This window comes from Corticium candelabrum, chromosome 2 (genome assembly GCF_963422355.1).
Source record: "Corticium candelabrum chromosome 2, ooCorCand1.1, whole genome shotgun sequence".
Lineage (NCBI taxonomy): Eukaryota > Metazoa > Porifera > Homoscleromorpha > Homosclerophorida > Plakinidae > Corticium > Corticium candelabrum.
In genome coordinates, this window is record NC_085086.1 from 3,098,688 (window position 1) to 3,118,255 (window position 19,568).

Consider the following 19,568-nt stretch of genomic DNA (forward strand, 5'->3'; position numbering starts at 1 on the left):
CATAGCTAGATTAGAACGTCGAAATGTAGTTTGCGCACTGTAATTTTGTATGCTTCAAGACCGTATTGGTCTTGTTGTGTTAGTGTTACGTTGCTCATGATGTAAATGTTAATTTGATTTAAATGGAAAATACATGTATTGAGACAGACAGAGAGACATACAAACAGATAGACACATCCGGATGTCCAACGGTGTAGAAGAAAAAAAATCAGCGGAAGAAGTTTCTTGTTTATTTAATTTTGACGGCTATGTCACAAGTGGAGGAGGATTGTCCCTTTTATCTATGTAAAGTGTCTGGCCCTCTACGTCGTCTTCTTGGTCACATACGGCAATCTCACGATTCTGAATGTTTGCTGCGCGAGTTAGTAAATCGTTTGAATCTCCTTCGATGCTCACATTGTCGACTCTGGTTTCTAAACTTAGGTCAACATACATCTCAATGTAGGAAAAGGCCACCAAAGTCTACTTCTTCGGATTCAGGTTGTCAAAACAAAGGCGTCGCCACTTCACATTCCACCTGCCAAGTGTCAACAGTTTCTTGTTTTGAACCGCAGTCGCCTTCAATAATAGATGAAACCAACAAGTTGCTTTCTGGAGGTTCGTTACATGAGGTTTGTTATCTAGACGCAGAATCAGCTGCTTGGGAGTTCATTCGCAAGTTGTCATTGGATACTATCCTATTGGCCACACCTCCTAGAGCTGTGCAATCAATCAAACTAGCCTTGAGGTCTCGCTGCAGTATAGCTTGCTGTTTCGTGACTTTGAGGAAAATATGTGAAAATCAGGATAATGAAACAGCTTGGAAATTGTTTATCTCATTCCTAGAATGGTTTTGGAGGCAAATTCAAGAGGGGGCAGGTCGGGCTTGAAAAAAGCCAAGTCTGTTTTTGACAAGTTTCTAGAATGGAAATGGGAGCAATTGCTGCATTTGTCTCAGTCTAAGATTTCTACAAAGCTGAGTTCAAGTTCTAATCAATCAAAACAAGCAGCACTCGGGTTGATTCGATATGGTGAACTTTCCAGAGCTGCTAGAGTGTTAATTACTGTGTGGTTAGCACCAGCATCAGAAGAGACAGTTCAAAAATTAGAGAAAAATATCCAAGAAGATCTGAAAAAATTCCTGCTGTTTCCCCTCCAGTAAATTATGCTAAATATGATGGAATATCAATTCTCTCGTATTTTTGCAGAAGACCAACCAGTAGTCCTCAACTCTGAACAAAGCATTCATCAGGGAGATCCTTTAGGACCAGCATGTTCTCAACTGCAATACACCCCATTCTCGTGAACATTCAGAAGGAAAACCCTAAAATACGAGTTCTAGCTTACCTCGATGATGTGTTTCTTTTGGGTCCACCAATTGAAGTTCTTTTTGCCTTGGAAAATTTCAGAGCAGATTTCATCACAATACAACTTGAAATAGCTGACCACAAATGTGAGATCTACAGCCCTACACCACTCTCTAGTCAGGTAAGCTCTCAGACCACTATTCCTATCATCTATAGTGGTTCAACCATTCTAGGCATCCCAATTGGAATAATTCAGTTTATACAGGAATGCTGTGTTGAGACAGCAAAATCAGGAGACAACCTTTTGCAAGCAGCTGACTGAGCTGGGTGATATTCAAAGTGGCATGCTATTACTAAGATTCTGTTACATTCCTCGAATTAATCACTTAGAGCTAGTTCGGTGACACCAGAACTTGTCAAGTCAGCAGGTGATCTTCACGATGTTCAATCGAGGTCAACATTTACCACTTTGCTTGGTTGCAACTCAATAGATGACACAGCATGGCACTAAGCAACCCAACCAATCAAGTATGGTAGTTTTGGTATGTCATTGGTCCAATCAGTTGCTTCATCAGCCTTCCTGGCTTCATGGGCTTATTCTTTGAATAAATTGCCCATTCGTTTTCTAGATATAAAACCTGAAATAGACAAAGTTGTCATGTCAACACCCTCTTTAAGCTGTCTAGGTCAGACACTAAATTCAATTGTACCACCATCCCAGTCCTTATTGGAGATGTTGTCTGAGTCAAAGAGGCTTCAACACAAGCTCTCTCAAAAGAAAATGCTAAAATGGAAGCTACTTGCTTAATTCAGAATGCAACATCACTTCAAGATGGGTAGACTTCGCTCTCTGCAAGGCAAAGGTGCAGGCTCTTGGTTGTCTGCTAATCAGTCTACGGAACTACCTCTCGCGTTATGTTCCAAATGAAGACCCGGATAAGCCCTATCCTTCTCTAATGCCAAGTCCCGTATAACAGGACCTGGCGAAGTCCCTACTTCACGGGTGATGAACACTCTCAGTAGAGCCTTCCTTCACCAGTTGCTGTCGTCGATAGTGAAAGAAAGTCTAGAGGCGTCGATTTGACAATGTAGGGCGTGTGTCAGACTGCTTGACTTCGTGGAAAGACGGCGAAAGTTGGGGTGATTTGTCGCTGTGGCGACCGTAGCGCCTTCCTTTGTCAATTTTGTCCACGGAAAGGCCCCGGCCAGCAACCCAATGTTGATCACCCTACGGTAGCATATACCTTTTTCGACTGTTTGAAGGAGTTCGAGCTCGAATCTTCTCTTCTAGTGCACAGAATAGGATGAGGAACATGGCGCTTAGCGACCGGAAGTTTGTGGTTTTCAAGTCGTCGTTATTGCCCGGTGATTCATCGTTTCCAAGGTATTCACATTTTTTGAATTTGGTAGGCATTATAGCATGCCGTCGTGGCGTTGTAAGGTGCTTGGTGGTGATTTCAGGTACTTGTGGGATAATTTATTGAGGCTTGTCAACGCGTTACGGTGTGGGAGCCCAACTTTTCAGCCTCCCCTGCATTTTGTCCAAGGGTCAGAAGACTAGTTAGGGCTCTCTTAGTGCTGTTCAGATGTAAATCTTTAGTTTACCGCTAGTCTTTTAGAATCCTCGTCCTCTGGTAGTGTATAGAGTACTTAGTAATATCTGCATTTCGCCTTGCATGCCAATTGTTGTAGGCGGGGCATACACAAGATAGTGCTAAGCTTTACCAGCTGCATTCTGTGCCATTGTTGCACGTGGGAACGCTGGCAATTGCGAATCGTGTGTACTCCGAGTCGTCTTCAGTGGCTGCTTGGTCTAGAATTAGTGTACTGGTGTGGGCTAATGAGACACTTATTACACGTCCAAGTTATTCAAACCAGGACCCACAGTTGCTGGATGTTGTTGATGCTGATGACAAGTCGAGTAGTGAGACTGGCACAGACTGTGAGGATGAGGAGGTGAAAATTGAGGGAGATTTCACTGGGCAGCCAAATAGATTACCCGAGGTGTTCCCATCCTACAGTCATTTAGCACACAGTGTGAGTGACCTTTATCATGAAGGAAGCTCTACTGAAGAAGACTAGATGTTGATGGTGAGAAACTGTCATCCTGTCTGTGTACAAAAATTTACATTACTTGGGGGGTCAGTCAAGGTTAGGTAACTTCTAGGTACATAATGTAAGATATTGTGTGTAATCAACTAAAATTAATCAAACATAATTATGCCTCGGTGCTCATGTGCAGTGGAGGTGCACAGTAGTCTGCTGGAGGGGGTGCACGATGGATTTAACAACAAAATGACTCACACGTGTAAGAAGTGATGTTTTCTTGGATTTTGATTCATGAATTCAAAAGATAAAGCTTTATTTTTTAGTTATGGGTGATTTCTCATTGCACATGTGCAGTAAACGTATACTGTAATCTGCCCCATGTGTTTGCCCTACTGAACTTTGAATGCCCAGTTGATTTCGCACCGAGGCATCAGCACCCCTGGTGCTATTACTATTAGTACAGGTAATAGGTCTTGTGGACTGTTCAAAGACTAGACAGATTTGGGCGGGTAAATGAAGTCCCGGATGTTGCATGGCAACACATCAGGTGTGTGACCTGCTCCTGTTTTTGCTATGAAGGTCTCATTTGTTACTGTATTTATTCAAAGGTTGTGTGTTGACCTGACCGTCTCTTGTGTTTATATACTGTTTGACGTTGACACTGCTGGTAAGTACCTTGATCAAATGTCAATAACACTGTTGCTTAGAAATGTTCTGTGGCAGGCAGCAGATCCTTCCTGAATTGGCTCATGGTCACAGCACACAATTGAAGCTGCACAAAGGGCAATCACTGTGAAGATTCCTATGTCGACAGCAGAATCAGTAGGACATGCTTTACTCTGCGTAGATCACTACGGGAGACTACCTGCTGGGGTGTGGTGCCTCCAAAGAATAGAAACTTGTCCATAACTTTCTTACGCAGGGCTGTGGAAGAAAATAGAAAATACTGGACTGTCGGCAAGGCACTGCCACTGTTAACATACAATTAGAATTGTTGCTGTCTTCTACAATTGAGAATATACAGACCTGTTGTCTTGTCTGCTGACTACAAGATTATGTAGTGGTTCTCCCTAGCTCCTAAGGTTATTCTTGCAGCTGTTTGTGGCCTCTTATGGGTCTGCACATTACTCCTTATGGTACAATTTGCTTCTTAGTGAGACTTTAATTAAACAAATACGTGCACGACCACAAGATAGGTACCTTCCTCTGTTGCTGCTAAGTGTTCATATCTCCTGGCCACTACTTAACAGTAAAGGACAGCTCTCCCGAAGAGAGATACTGTCCTTGGCATGCCTATAAATTGAACTACTCTTGAACACTTCTGAGTATCCATTGTTCTGTTGAATGCACTTTGTGCTTTCTCCTCTTTGTCACTGGATATGGTTCAAACCCAAGAGTAAGAGGGACAGCTATAGTGCTGAATTATTAGAGGTTAGTCTTGTAGTTCTTAAATAGCACCATTTCTTTCCAATCCTACTGAGCTACTATCACACACAAAAAGTGTAGCTATAATTTCGTACCTCTGTAGTTAACCCTGTCAATAACATATCACCCACTGTATGTAAGGTCTCCTTAAGTTCTAAATATAAAACAGCAGTCAAATCATCTGTAAATCGTATCTTTCTAGCGATTTCAGTGGCATCCGGAATTACCCCGCCCCCTCTAAACAATAGGCCACCGCTATCTGCTTTCTGTCTCCACAACTTTCGTTGCTCAAGAACTGTCCGCACCCACAATGGTAGAGCAGTAGAAGAAGAACACACTGGTATAAGTTTCTAGTCAGCACGCACCGCAGTTACCGAGTAATGTACGGGGAAGTACAAGTCATCCGAAATTACCCCGGATTACCCTAGTATCATGATTTACTTCTTCCAGAGCTCCCTTCTTCCAATCTTGATGTCTTTTTGTCCTGGTTAAACCAGGTTTGTTGTTGTGGACAGCGTGAGCTACGTCTGAGACACCCTACAGGTTCTTCCCGTTAGCGGTGTACATTTGGCCAACATCCCGCCCCCTGAATGGGACCTCGTTGTCGAATCTTGCTGGAGCAACCACTTGACGCACATGGTCGTGTTCATGACGGTTCGGGACTTGAAGAAACAACGCGTCGTGTGTTCGGGCGGCCGTGCCAAATATACGGGAACTTTTGAAAGATAAAAGAATGGCATGTTCCGTAGACTGAATCCAACTTCAGGGAAGCCCGCACTCAAACCCTCCGAATTTCGGTTGGCGGCTTTCCTGAGACTTGGACTTCCCTTGCCTTTGTCAGATAATATTCAGGCCTGTGACTGTGGACGAGCAACTGGTGACTCAAGCAGATATCATCAGATTACATGCAAAACAAGGTAGTCCTGTGTGGTCACATGACTCCATCATGTCTGTGTGGTCAGAGTGTCTAAACGATCTCAAAATTCAACACAAAAAGAGCCAAGAGATAGATATGCTACATCTGACAGCCTCCCAGACATTGTGGTTTTTTATACCGGTATTGGTTCCAACGTAGAATTAGATATAGCACTTGCTCATCTGTGGAGTTCGGACATATTTCCAACGTCAGCCACTATGGAAGGAACAGCCACTGCTAGAAGGGAAGACAGGAAGTTGGCTTGCTATGAGAAAGAAAAACATCCTGGCGGGTTGTCTATATAAGTGGTTCCACTAGTCTTGGAACATTTTGGAAGATGGGCAAGAAGGCAGAAACCTATTTAGATGACTTGTCAAAACGATCAAAGAATGATTTTGGAAAATCAAACAAAGCAGAGTTTAAAGACTATTGGCGTCAAAGATTTGCCATTCAGTTGCAACGTTGCAATGCCAATGTACTTCTGAAGAAAATCAGTAATGCCTTGTCGGGACAGGCCAAGTGCCCAGATTCGTAGATATTCTATAGAAAAGGGATCACATGATCCCTTTTAACCAATTAGTAGTTAAATATATATTGTATTTAGTTGTTAGTTGTTTTCTCTTGCTTTTATTGTCATAGGACAAACGTAGTTAGCCATTTGCTATTGTATCCTAATTCAAATATGAAAAATATGTGACAGACAGACATACAAGCAGGTGAGCAAGCAGACAGACAAAATGTATGAGTTTACTGTATGAGAAAGAAGCAGGTCTGAATACATTGGAGACATTATATGATAAACACATGACACTATAACGTCTTACATACAATACGCAATGACTCCTTCAATACACATAACTGCACTTTATTGTATTAGAGAGATGCATGTCAAACTACACACATATGCACACCCCAGCATTCATATATAAAATTCATTCTTCGATCTCATCATATCCAACTCCTTCTGTAACGAATCTCTATCCAACCGCAACCGACTCATTCGCTCGTTGACATCACGATTCAACATCTGACTTTGTCGCAGTTTCCTATGATAATCAATTAAAGAGACCGTGAGCTTGTAATCAAATGTAATTCCATAACTTACGTCTCTGAAGCAGTCAAAGCAGCTTCTAGCTTCTGTTTGGCGTTCACTTCATCCTGCAACTCTGCCTGTACGGATAGCAACAACTGCTGATTGCTTTCGTACGTTTCCCTGTTTTGCAACGTCCCAGATGCTGATCGCTAACGAGACAAAACATGCGATATGAATAAAAGCACAGAGATGTCTCAATTCCAACTGCTGTCTTGTGGCTTGTCTGTCTTAAATCCGTGTGCCTATCACTTGATCGTTGGTGCCTGTCCATCCACATGCATGCATGCATGTGTACAAGTCCACAGGTGTGTGTGTGCGCGCGTGTGTGTGTGCAGTAGATACATGAGTGTCTACTGCTTGGAAATGTAGTATCTTCACACAAGTAATCCAAATGCATACTACAATTTAACTTGCGTCGAATTTGCAGTTCAGCGAATTTGCAGTTCAGCCCAACAGAGATTATGGATCTACACAGGTTGCTGTAGACCAAACGAAAGAACAAACTATCAATCGCCACACAAAGACCAGCGGGGGTATAATTGGTTTTTCCTTATGTCCCGGGGCTGTCCAAAGATGGATGCTGACAGCTCACGAACGTTCCGTTACAACAAAATGTTGTAAGAACATGGAAGGAATAGATAATACTGAAAGTACACCGGGAATGCAAGATGCCGCGCATGATACGAGATGAAGATGTTACGCAAGTCATGGACATGATAACCAACCGGGAGAATCCATTTGCCAGTACCAGTCCATCACTGATATATCTATCCTCGGGTGCAGTGGCACGCAATGACACCGTACATGATCTCTTCAATGCGTACCATAAAGGTCAAATAGCGATGGTCCAATTTGCTAAAGACTGGTTAAGCCATGAAAAGACAGTTGATTTTCACACTCTGTTACCAAAGCTAAAATTGAAATCGTTTACATCCATAAGTGCAAAACGATCTGTCTAAGCTGTAGGTCAAGAGGATGTCCTTTGAGCGAATCGAGCTATCTTTGCAAGGCTTTGCATCTTAGCTCAAAATCGTTCTATGGACATGAGAGAAGTATTGTCCTATTCCCTTGTTCCATTGCCTCTGCCACTTTCGACTCCTGATGGTGTTAGTTAAAACCAATAAAGAGAAGCTCCTCCATCTCTTGGAGCAACGTCAGTCGCCTTTAGAAGAGTTGCCTACTGTTGCCACGTGGATTTATGACGGACTGGCTGTTTTTCGGTCGATGAATGTTGCGACCTTGCCTGAAACGTTTGCAGAACTCGCCAAATGTATATTTTCTATTGTTACTCGCAGTCTTCGCTCTCCCAAATCTCGGGCAGATTTCGTAATCAATCAGTATCCCGACGTGTCTATTAAACTCCTGAACGAGATAGACGCACCAGCATAAGTGGTAAAATTCGAATAAAAATCACTAGTGGTTTGCAGAAATGTCCTCGGCAGTGGTCCAAGTTTCTTTCAGTAGGACTTAACAAAGTTGAACGAAACAGTTCTAATTACGTTCAATTACGGTTTCTCGCCGACGAATGAAAAAGCCTACATTTGCATCCAGATTAGATGACCGTTCATTGTATGTTTGTGATAGAAAGAAGAGCATTCACTTGTCAAAGAAATATGAAAGTTTCAGTGCTACTTATGCTAACGAGATAAAATTACGCACGAGAAAGCGAATACCCGTCTGTTGTTTCATGCCTCTCATGCAGCACAATTAGGGTATGAGACCGTCATGACAATGTCACCTGACACAGACGTAGCGATACTGGCCTGCGCGTATTACCAATATTTTATCAAGCATTGTCTTTCAAACGGGAACAAAAAATCGCTGTCGCCTACTTGACATTACTGCCATCAGTAAAAGCCTTGGTGATACCATGTGTGATGCACTGATTAAATTTGCGACTCGACAAGTACTTTTGCACGAAAAGAAAATATCAATACAAGTGAAGTACAACAAGTGAAGTACAACAGTATCACAACACAACAATACAAGTGAAGAACAAAAGTACAACATCAATACTGGTGAAGGATCCGAGTTAGCAGCTGCACGATCTGCTTTTAGTAGCCCTGGACAGAACTACAGGCACAATCCATGGTCTGGAGGCTTTCACTTGTCAGCTATATGGAAAGAAGAGTTATGATTCAGTTAACGAAGTACGTATATTTGATTAAAGCAAATTATAAATTAATTAATTATGGATGTATTATATAATTGCAGGTTCGATACCAACTCTTTTGTCAGCAAAAGCATCACAGTTACTGCCTTCACAGGATGCACTCAAGCAACATATTCTTCGCGCAAATTACCAAACTGTTGTGTGGGGAAGAGCACTCATTGTGCAGCCACACATTCCGAGTCCCCATAATCATGGCTGGATACAGACCAACGACTGCCTACGACTTCATTGGATGGACAAATTACCAGCACTGAGAGACCTACTGGAGATGGTTAGTTGTAATTGCAAAACTGGCTACGCAAGTCAGGGATGCTCTTGCCGGTCAAATAATCTTGTTTGCACTGATGTTTGTGGCTGCACGGAGAATAATATTTGTAACAGGCCTGAAGATGGTACTCACGATACGGATGAAAATGAAAACTCCTGTGGTAGTGACGAAGATAGTAGCTGACCAAAGAAACTAATTATCCAAAAGTTATTAGAGTTGTCTGAGCTATAAAGACATGTGATTCGTGTCGTAATAAACCAATCTGGGTTGGCGAGGCTATCACATGACTACACCATAGTAAGTCTTTCATTGCATTTTCAGCGGTACACGAGTTTGAACGGTTTGGTAGGAATATACGTAACTATTTCTTTCAATTCCAATCTTGATGGGTTGCGAAAAAGCAAGAAATAACAACCAGCATTGACATCAAGACTACTGTACGCGCGAGATATGGCCATAAATAAGTGACATTATTACGCCACTTTTGGACCTTTAGTCGATTTGCCAACAAGTTGAAATCGTCTCTAGAGAGCAAGAACATTTTTATTGAAAATGAGAAATAAATGTTGGCCGAGGTTCGGAGCGAAACTGCTAACTAGACGTCTTTTCAGACTTGGCCCTCGTACTATATCTGTCGTCTATCTCTCCAACTGTTGCTGTCTATTTATCTGTCTGTCTGCATAGCAATTCATATACCCATAGACCCGTACACTCTTGCGAAACTTTTTAACTACCGTTTGTTCGCCTGTATGTGCTTCCTTCCGCTCCTACTGTATTTCCACCTATCCTATAGATGTCTAGTGTATCTTCGAATTCAACACCTCTTTACTCTAAGTCAAAAATTATCCTTTCTATTTCAGGGTGAAGCTCGTTGTTGTCACAAACAGCTGCTGCTACTGTTGTTTCTTCTACTCCTTTTACATGTGAACACACATCTAATGAGTACAACAAGAACAATGTCGGTACCAGTAGGTTGTACGTGCGTATCCTTGCACATTTTCAATAAATGAAAGACAATTACCTGAAGTATATTAAAAATTGTTTTTCAGTTGCTAATTAAAAGCACAGAAACTTTCCTTCTGTCTATTTAAATACTAAATAGCATACCGTTTGGTGCAAATAGAAGTAAAAACGGATAAACAAAACGGTAAAAACACAATAAACCTACCTACAGCATTTGCTCTGTCCCACCTGTTGGTAAAATGCTTCTAATCCATTGCAATATAAAAATCTTTCAGATTAAGATATTGAACTAACTGCCATCACTTCAGCAAAGATTTTCCTACTAGTAGGCAATTTCCACCTCACAAGTCGCTATTTAACTTGACTTTCGAGCTACCGGTGAAATGAATATCAGCCACAAGAAAGTTTGCCCCCAACACATCTCAAATGGACTACATCCAGTACATACTACAATAGCACATCTTGCAGCAAATATTCATGCATCAGCATTTAAAGCGATTCGTACATAGTACAAAAATGCACATTCTCATACTGTCTTGACAGATGGCCATGCTTACTCGTACAAAAACCCATGCAACCCTTGCGTCCACGCATGATATTATGTATTATGTGCATGCATGATATGTATTATGTACAGTATAGTAAGAAAAGAGAGTTCAGTCCACAGCAACCATATTTAATACAAGGCCACATTAATGCATGCTATATCTGCATAAGTAACTGTTCATGCAAACCATTGACTCAATAACAAAAATCATGCCAGTTGTTTACAAACATCACTTACCACTGTAGAAGCAAGATTCTTCCAACGCTGCCTTCACTGTAGCAAAAAGAACTGTAATTTTCTAGACACGCAACAAACTCCGTTTGCTATTTCTTACCTCCTGGCAAATCATCCTCCACAAACCCCATAATAGACATTTTATCAGCTGCTGTCACCAGGCGAGCAGCCGCTCTATATTCTCCAACTTCTTTGCATTTCTTCATGTAGAGAGCTAAAAGTTTGTCAGAGTATGAGTAACCTTCTGCTGCAACAGTCACTTGATCAAACGTTAGACCAATTTCCAGGCCTAATGCCAGATAGCGAGATGCCCCGTGATCATTCACAACACGAAATAGCACAGAAGGATAAAAGCGAGCTATACCGACTAAACATCATAAAGTAAATAAATACATGAATTACTATGCGTATTCATGTCATCCACCTTTCTGAGGCTTTTGAGTTTGCATGCGCTCATCCAGTCTTCCTTGCAGTAAACGGAATAAATCATGAGTGTCCAGAGAACGAAATAGTTTATCCAACGTAGCTTTGTCCTTTTGCTTGTCGATCCATAACTTAATGATAGTAAAGACTGGCTCTCTCGACTGTAAAATGCTCTTTAATTCCTTCCCAACTGATTCATCGCTCAGAAGAGATTTGGCAAGATGTGAGATACCAATATCTTTAACAAGATGACTGACATCCCTTATCACATCGACTGGAATGGCCGACCATCCAAGCAAGAATCCTCCTAATTTGTCACTGTTTCTTGTTCTATGTATAACAAACAATGCAATATCTTGGCAAGAAATCAAACAGAACACAAATAGACCATGGCACAAAATCAATACAAAATTCAACACAAATTCAACCCACATACAAACTAAACTATGATGCACACAGACACATACCCGCAGAGAGCTGGGACGCTTTCGTTTATTCAATTCCAACCATTCCCGAATGAGAATACAGGGGAATAATCGTTCGAAAACAATTACAGAATGGCCGGTTGACAATTCCGATGAAACCAGTCCGACGACCGGTTTACTCGGTTTAGCCTGCGATTTGGTTTAGAAGTGTGAGAATGAAAGGAATACCCTTTTTGTGTTGACCAAACCACAAACCGTAGATGCGCAATGCTACTGTAAAATGGCATGACTCTTTGAATGGCGAGAAAGTCAGTATTCTATGACTGATTATCCACCTGGCTATCATTTCCACCTCCTAACTGAAGGTCATGAAGAAAGTTGACGCAATGTTCGCCAGTTAGAAGTCTATTGTTTCATTCCCGCTGCTTTTATCACTACTTTCGCTGTCACTTAATTCCTCTAGCAAGTTTAGAATCACAGCAACGACGGTAGCAGTAGCGGAGGAAGAGATTGTTCGTTAAGCGTCCATCTTGCAACAAATAAACCTTATCCCAGATGCTCCAGGAGATAACACGCCACAATCCGGAAAGGATGAATAGGACTTTGTAGAGTACAAATTAGAATAGATTGGAATGACTTCAACCCCGTATTCCGGAATAGTGGGAATAGAATAAACGAATGCACCCCTGTGGAGACTTTGACTGCCATGTGAGATTATCAACATCTGATAGCTACTACGTACCTCTTTAAAGCATGCGGCACGCTAATTAACACAAGCAATAAGAATGAGGCATGCGCTGCATTTCAATTGTCCATCTGCTGTTCCTCAGCCCCTTGGTCCGTCCATCCCTCAACAAAAGCACTACTGTGCAAACCAAGCACATGCACGCCTAAGATGAACGACGCTACATCCAAGCGTCAAAAAGGCGTGCATTTGTCTTGGTACACATACACCGTTTCCAAAAAACAATCATAAAAACGAATGAACTGCAAGCCAGCTAAAGGACCTACACATACACAACACACATACACACACCACACACACACACACACACACACACACACACACACACACACACACACACACACACACACACACACACACACACACACACACACACACACACACACACACACACACACACACACAAGACAAGTACACATCTCCAGACTACTGATAAACAGTGCATATCAATCAGTATAACTTACACTATTTTGGCATACTGTGAAATATCATCATCAACATTCAGTATTGTGTCATGTGCTGTCATATCAACTAAAATATACACACTGTCAAGAAAAATTGTCAATTTCACTGACCTTAAATTGATTTACCTGTTGTTATTTCTGTAATACAAGGTTTAGTCAATGGATGAGCAACAATCAAAGTGACAGGATCAGAAGTGTCATTAGACATTTTCTGCTTTTCGTGCTCAAATGATGCCTGCACTGTACACTTTAGAGTGTCAGAGCTTCTCTCTCTATCTTGTAATGTAAACTCGTAATAACATGCTGCATCCTTTCGACTATTCCAAATGCGTCTAGTTGGAATGTGAGTGACTGCTTTAGTACTTACGAATAGTGCAATAAGTTAATTCTGGTTGTTATCGCACTCCTACTTTATACACGTCACGTGACTATAGTATAAATAATTTATAATAATTTATCGTATGATTAGCGTGCTATGTGGCTGTAACTAAGCAATCCACGGATTGTCCAAATCTGCGCATTCCGTACAACATAGAAAAATAGGTACAAATATTTTCTTACCCAGATTGTCACTGCGATAAGGACGAAGAAGCTTTTCCACGTCACGTAGGGATTTCTCTCCAACTTCTAGGAGTACTTCGCAAAATTTGTCAAATGACCCGACTGTTTGATGGCGAAGAACCTGTAGAATCTGTATGGCCAAATCCCTCTCTAATTTAGTCGACTTGCTGAATTCCTGCTCTTCGTCATCAGTAATAAGGCGTTGGCTGTAGAGTCTAGCAACAAGGCGATGCCTGCGAGGGCAGAGCTGCTCGGCTACCTTATTGTATTGGGGCCTCAACTGAGATTCCCAGTTCGGGTCTATTCCTTCCGCCATTCACGTAATGCGCAACGCCTCTGAACTACACGCCAACAGCATAAGTGATGGAGCGCCTCTCTAGCAACACTTCCAACAGTGAGGTCACGTGCATTGACAGAGGAGGTGTGTCGATAATTGCCTCGCTCTGCAGGTGTAGACAGACCAAATGTGGCAAAAGCTTAGTATTCCCCCAACCTCAAGAGTAAATTCGCCTCGTCCCATTTGCGGGGTAGGCTCAAATATGTCTAAGTAGTCTCAAATCCAATAAATTAGATACTATTTCTACGGTATCCTTACGCGCCTCGCGCTGGTGACTAACACGTCCAACGGAGTTTTCACACCGTCTACTGAGACACCGAGTCCTATCTAAACATGCAAACTTTCTAGTAGTTTAGATTACTTATAGAGGCATATGCATGGTCTAGGTAGTCGTCATTTTGCGATCGTGATCAAGACAATTGAAATGTACAGTCTAGGTATGCACGCAGTAACGACAGTGGTATGGTATTTACAGACATAGAAATTGATATCAGGAAACATTGACTATCAACCGTGCTAGATGCAGCACAGTGTAGTAAAAGATTGCTTGGAGTATGGGACGTGTGAATAGTTGACTGTAGGTGGCATTCAACTTCTGAGTGTGTTTCTTGGTGTTTCTTGGTACACACAATCCCTAGGTACAATACAAAAAGATGGAGAGAAGGAAGTTCGTGAAGCTTTATCGTTGCACTTTGCTCGCTTAATTAAACGAATCGTTCTTAGACTCATCTGTAGTCTCACACGGAAACGATATTTAAGGTAGTTGCTATCATGAAACGTGGTCGTGGGAGGAGAAATTTGAGATTTGAGTGTACACACACACACACACACACACACACACACACACACACACACACACACACACACACACACACACACACACACGCACGCACACACACACACACACACACACACACACACACACACACACACAAACACACACACACACACACACACACACACACACACACACACACACACACACACACACACACACACACACACACACACACACACACACACACACACACCAACATATACGAAGAGCTCGATAAAGAGCCATATATGACCACTCCCCTTTCTGTTGTGCGACCCGGAATAGAAGCCTCGCTACGCTCGGCAAAAAATAAATTATTATGGAAAATCTAATATCATGGATTTTTATGATAAGAAGTAATATCTTTCGCGAGGGTATAGAAGCACTGTAATTGCTTGAAAAAGCATATAAGATGAAAATTGGCGGGAAATTCATTTTGGCGGATTGCCGCATTTTTCAGAAACCGTCAATATAAAACTCTATTAATTTGGCTTTCGGGATATAATGACGTCATCAGGCACGTAGACCAGCAAGATAGTAGGTAATCCTTGCTTGTCGTCTGTTGTGCTTACGTAGTAGTTGGAGACCATGCAGTAAGTTAGGGAAATGTGAGCCAAGAACACAGCTGTCAACCACAAACACTTATGGTAAGACATATATCAGTAACATTAATGTCCAACGGACAAAATATAATTGGCCAATATGCTTTGTCTGTTTATTTCTTAGCAAACTGCAAAAATATATTCTTGCCAAGGTTACGTTACATTTTTTCCAGTTTGGATCTGCCACTACCGTATCAGTTAATTAGCTATAAGCCAATAAAAGTGGGCGTGTTTCATAGCATCGTAAAGTTTAGCACCCCATTTCTAAAAGCAGAGCTGAAAGGCATGCGCATTTGCCGTTGACATGTATACGCTGCATGTATATCTAGAGTGCATTTCTATTATCTAATCCGGATTAGGCAAATTACTAATCCGGGTAATGATATTATAATCTTTGTAGTCCACCTACGCGCGACCGCGCCGACAGAATTCTAATTAGCAGAAAGAGTAGCTCATGCTCAAAAGAAAGGATTGCAACGCAAAAGCGATGACTAGAAATGACGCACGTAGCTAGAAGCATTGTGTGGTATATTATGTTGGTCGACCTTCTTAGCTAGCTAGGAGCTAGCCTCTAATTTCCAGACCAGAGAGCGCGCGAAGCGCGCAAACTCTAGTCTGGACCAAGTCGATACTAAAATGATTTCGGAAGTATTTATCAACAACGATGCTAAATGGTGTCTAACAGCGTAGGATCGTTTTACCTAGATCAACATATCATTTGTAAATGCCATGAGATTTCACACGCGCGCAATCAGTGCTAGTGCACTTAGCATAACCAATTATTGCTAAGCCAATCAGAATTTACAACTGAGACTCGGGTTGTAGAAGCTGATTGGCTTAGAAGGCTATTTCCGAAATCATTTTAGTATCGACTTGGTCCAGACTAGAGTTCGCGCGCTCTCTGGTCTGAAAGTTCGAGGCTAGCTAGGAGCATGCTTCTGACATAATAGATAAGATGGGCGTGACAGTGCAGACGTCATTGTGTCCCATGTACACACCCCGGTTCGCTTTTCATATCCTGTCGTCTACTAACGGCGTAAACCACCACGAAAGTGGAATCGCCTCATTTCGAAACATCTATTCTGCTTACAACGATACAGGGAATCAGGTGAGGACTCATTAGGACCCGCATGTAATTGTTTGTCGCCATCAACACAACCGTTTTCTGATCCTGTATTGACCCTGTCGTGTACATTCAAGAGATAAGATCACGAATGTGGAAATAAGCCTGTGTACGCATATGCACGCGGGATAGGACCAGTCAAACTGTAGACCTTGTGTAGTAGACACTCCCATTGCGTGGGGTACGGTGCACCATTTTATTCATTTTTAGTTATTATTTTCTTTCTGGCCAGAATTCTGTCTGTCTGCTTCAGGTATCAAGTAGAAGTTAGGAGTGATAATGTAGTCTAGGGGCTGGGTGACGGCAAATATTTAGAAGAATATTTCAGATCAAAAGCTGTGCAGGGTGCAGAGAGAGGTAAAAAAGGTTGAGATAACTTTATTGTCTGAGATAAATTAAATAACTAAAACTATTAAATTGTTATCAATATTAATTAGAACACCAAAGAGATTAATATATTATCATGACTTGAAATCATGCATACTATAATGGATGAATTCAACTCAAAATAATTAATTAATATTAATTAATTAATTTGTTCAGACTGTAGCTAGTTGTTGATTGTGTCAGAATAGTATCAATCTTTTGGTGTCTTTTGTACTTGGATTGTTGATGTGTTTTCGATCGAGATCAAGTGTGGTTGGATTTGCTGTCTTCCCGAGTGTTCCAACGTGTTTGTGAAGGGAAGGAAATCTTTGAAGTTTTTCAGATTTTCTTTCGATCGGGAGCTATGTCAGAAATGGTTGAATGAGTTAGGTCTCGATTCTGTTTCGCCAAATGCCAGAATATGTTCAAGACATTTTCCTGTTGGAACTGAGTTACAAGTTGGTGTACTACCAACTATATCAAAGTCACATCATGTCAAGAAAAAAGCAGCTGTTTCTGTTTCTTCCATAAAGAGATCCCGAGTGAAAGTTACTGCTACATGGTTCCCACCAGAACACATTTCTTCGCTGAAGAGTGGTTCTCCTACAAACATGTCTTCTGGACAGAAGAGCTTGAGGTGTAAAGCCTCTACTTTTAAGAAACTCAGCAAAACATGCAGGAGGAGTCTAAATGGTACAATTCTAGGAAGAAAAGAAGAGCAAGTTGAAGATGAGAACTTTGAAGATGACTTGAGAAGGAGTTTGGGTGGTGTACTTGGAAGGTATGCAGAATAACCAATGATTTATGCATTCTCTAAAGAGTTGCTACAACATCCAGTTTTATTAGGTATGGCTGCATGTTCTAAACTACACGTATCTTGAATCATACATACATACATACATATATATATATATATATATATATATATATATATATATATATATATATATATATATATATATAGTATATGATATACATATATACCATTTCACAAACAATTAATAGTGTACCACATCAACGTGTAAGGGTACTCAGCGCATATGCTTGACCATACTTTATATGACTAGCACGAAAATTGCATACACTAGATGTGTAGATTTTGTTGCTGTTAATTTCTATGGTTTTGACATGCGATTGATTTCACGGGACTGATAAAGACCGACATGCAACCTCTTGTAATTTCTTGTCTTGTGCACGGCATTTACGAAAATGCAATAATGAAGATATTGTACAGAAGATCAGAGAACGAAAGAACTAGGGTGAGACAGTTGACATATAGAGCATTGCTAACTCGATACCACAGACTAAATATATTCTAGTTATTGATTTGTTCTATTTCTGCTGACGTTACTAAATTGAAACAAAATAGAACTTGACTATGATATTGCTGTATCAATTTGAAACAATTTTTGTGTCAAGTCAATTTAACTTTGGTAGAAAATACTTGTTGCTGCTAACCAACAACACGTGTGAAACCACAAGGTGATATGTCAGGGTTATATACCACGTGTGAAACCACGTGGTGAAACAACCGAGGTGAACTGGGCACGATTCTAGACTAAATCCATAAAATTCACTCAATCCAAACAGTCAAAATTGATTGATCAAGTCATACAAAAAGAAATCAGTTGGCAATTTTGGCAAATTGCCTACCTTGATTGATGGTGTCATACTGCATTGATGGTAGTGTCTAGTGTTCTATATTTAGTTTGTGGATTTTTCACTGTGACATTTAACACTATAGTATCACATATTATACTTGGACATCTTATCCCAAGTGTTAAACGTGTCGACTCATTTGCTTTTACCAGATTTACCCAAAACTCCTTGCATGGTGCTGCTTCCCCGGGAAAGCATTGCAGTTTCTAAACTTATTAGATAACTCTAAAGTTGGTACTGGCTTCATATGCACTGATGTCTGATTGACGTAATTACTTACCGATCTTTCGATCTACAGAAACCAGAGGAAGTTGACTACAGTGTAGTGTCCTGAAATAGACGAAACAATATTTTGAAATATTTGGATATTAATTTATTTAATTAATTAATATAGCTTTTGCAGCAGAGCTGATGATTATTAGCTTTAGGTTAATGTGCAAACTCACTCCCAATTTCCTCATTGTATGAATAAGCTGCATACACTTGAAATTCCTTATGTAAATAGGATCCCAGAACGTAAAGGAAACCCAAAAACGACGCCTAGTAGTAGCACAATTCTTTAAAATCAAAACTGTGATATGCATATGGAAAATTCATTGCGAAACTACAAGAAAGATAGAAAGAAATTTTCTGAGTTAGTGTTTTAGCTACAGAGCAATAAACACGTTTGGTGTTGATTACACTACACCGTACTTGCATTGTATACTTCGATGGCCCCTTACCCATCTGATAATATCTATAAATGCATGTAGATCTGGAAATGTGTCTAGAAATAGAGAATAGATGTCGCAACGAGGCTGGCTATTTTAAGAAAAATTCTCTTGCTAATTATTGAAGTAGCTGATGCAGGCCGTGCTGTTATGTATCAACGCCTACAAAGGCAAAACCACGCCTACTACAGTATACGCGACCTTTTCAAAGGGCGTGGCACTAAAACGTCATCACCTACCGCGCTCCGGTTTGGTTCGCTTTTGATGCATTCACGTTTGTTAACCGCGTGAGTCTAGAGACAAAGCAACAATTTTTCTTTTTGAACTTTAACCGGTGCGTATAGCGATGCATCGAATTAGGTGAGGCCTCATTAGGACTCGG

General features: G+C 41.0%; 1 protein-coding gene and 1 long non-coding RNA gene across 2 annotated transcripts; one reads left to right on the forward strand and one right to left on the reverse strand.

Moving 5' to 3' along the window:
* Positions 1-2,271: 2,271 nt before the first annotated feature.
* Positions 2,272-4,391, forward strand: LOC134198194 (uncharacterized). Its single transcript, XR_009972798.1, has 4 exons — positions 2,272-2,519; positions 2,578-3,882; positions 3,944-4,002; positions 4,059-4,391. It is a non-coding gene; the product is annotated as an uncharacterized LOC134198194 (long non-coding RNA).
* Positions 4,392-8,660: 4,269 nt separating this feature from the next.
* Positions 8,661-13,968, reverse strand: LOC134198597 (uncharacterized). Its single transcript, XM_062668013.1, has 6 exons — positions 13,573-13,968; positions 13,012-13,078; positions 11,379-11,707; positions 11,055-11,321; positions 10,958-10,993; positions 8,661-8,883 (listed from the first exon to the last, which is right to left on the reverse strand). The coding sequence occupies exons 1-6, from the start codon at positions 13,886-13,888 to the stop codon at positions 8,873-8,875; spliced, it is 1,026 nt and encodes a 341-aa protein (XP_062523997.1). The 5' UTR covers positions 13,889-13,968; the 3' UTR covers positions 8,661-8,872.
* Positions 13,969-19,568: the final 5,600 nt, after the last annotated feature.

Bases quoted from the DNA above. Each gene is read 5' to 3' on its own strand.
- LOC134198597 (XM_062668013.1), bottom strand. From the start codon at position 13,888: ATGGCGGAAGGAATAGACCCGAACTGGGAATCTCAGTTGAGGCCCCAA. The intron at 13,079-13,572 runs GTAAGAAAATAT...TGTATATTTTAG, and splicing joins TTATCGCAGTGACAATCTGG to TTGATATGACAGCACATGAC. The intron at 11,708-13,011 runs GTAAGTTATACT...TGTTATACATAG, and splicing joins TCACAGTATGCCAAAATAGT to AACAAGAAACAGTGACAAAT.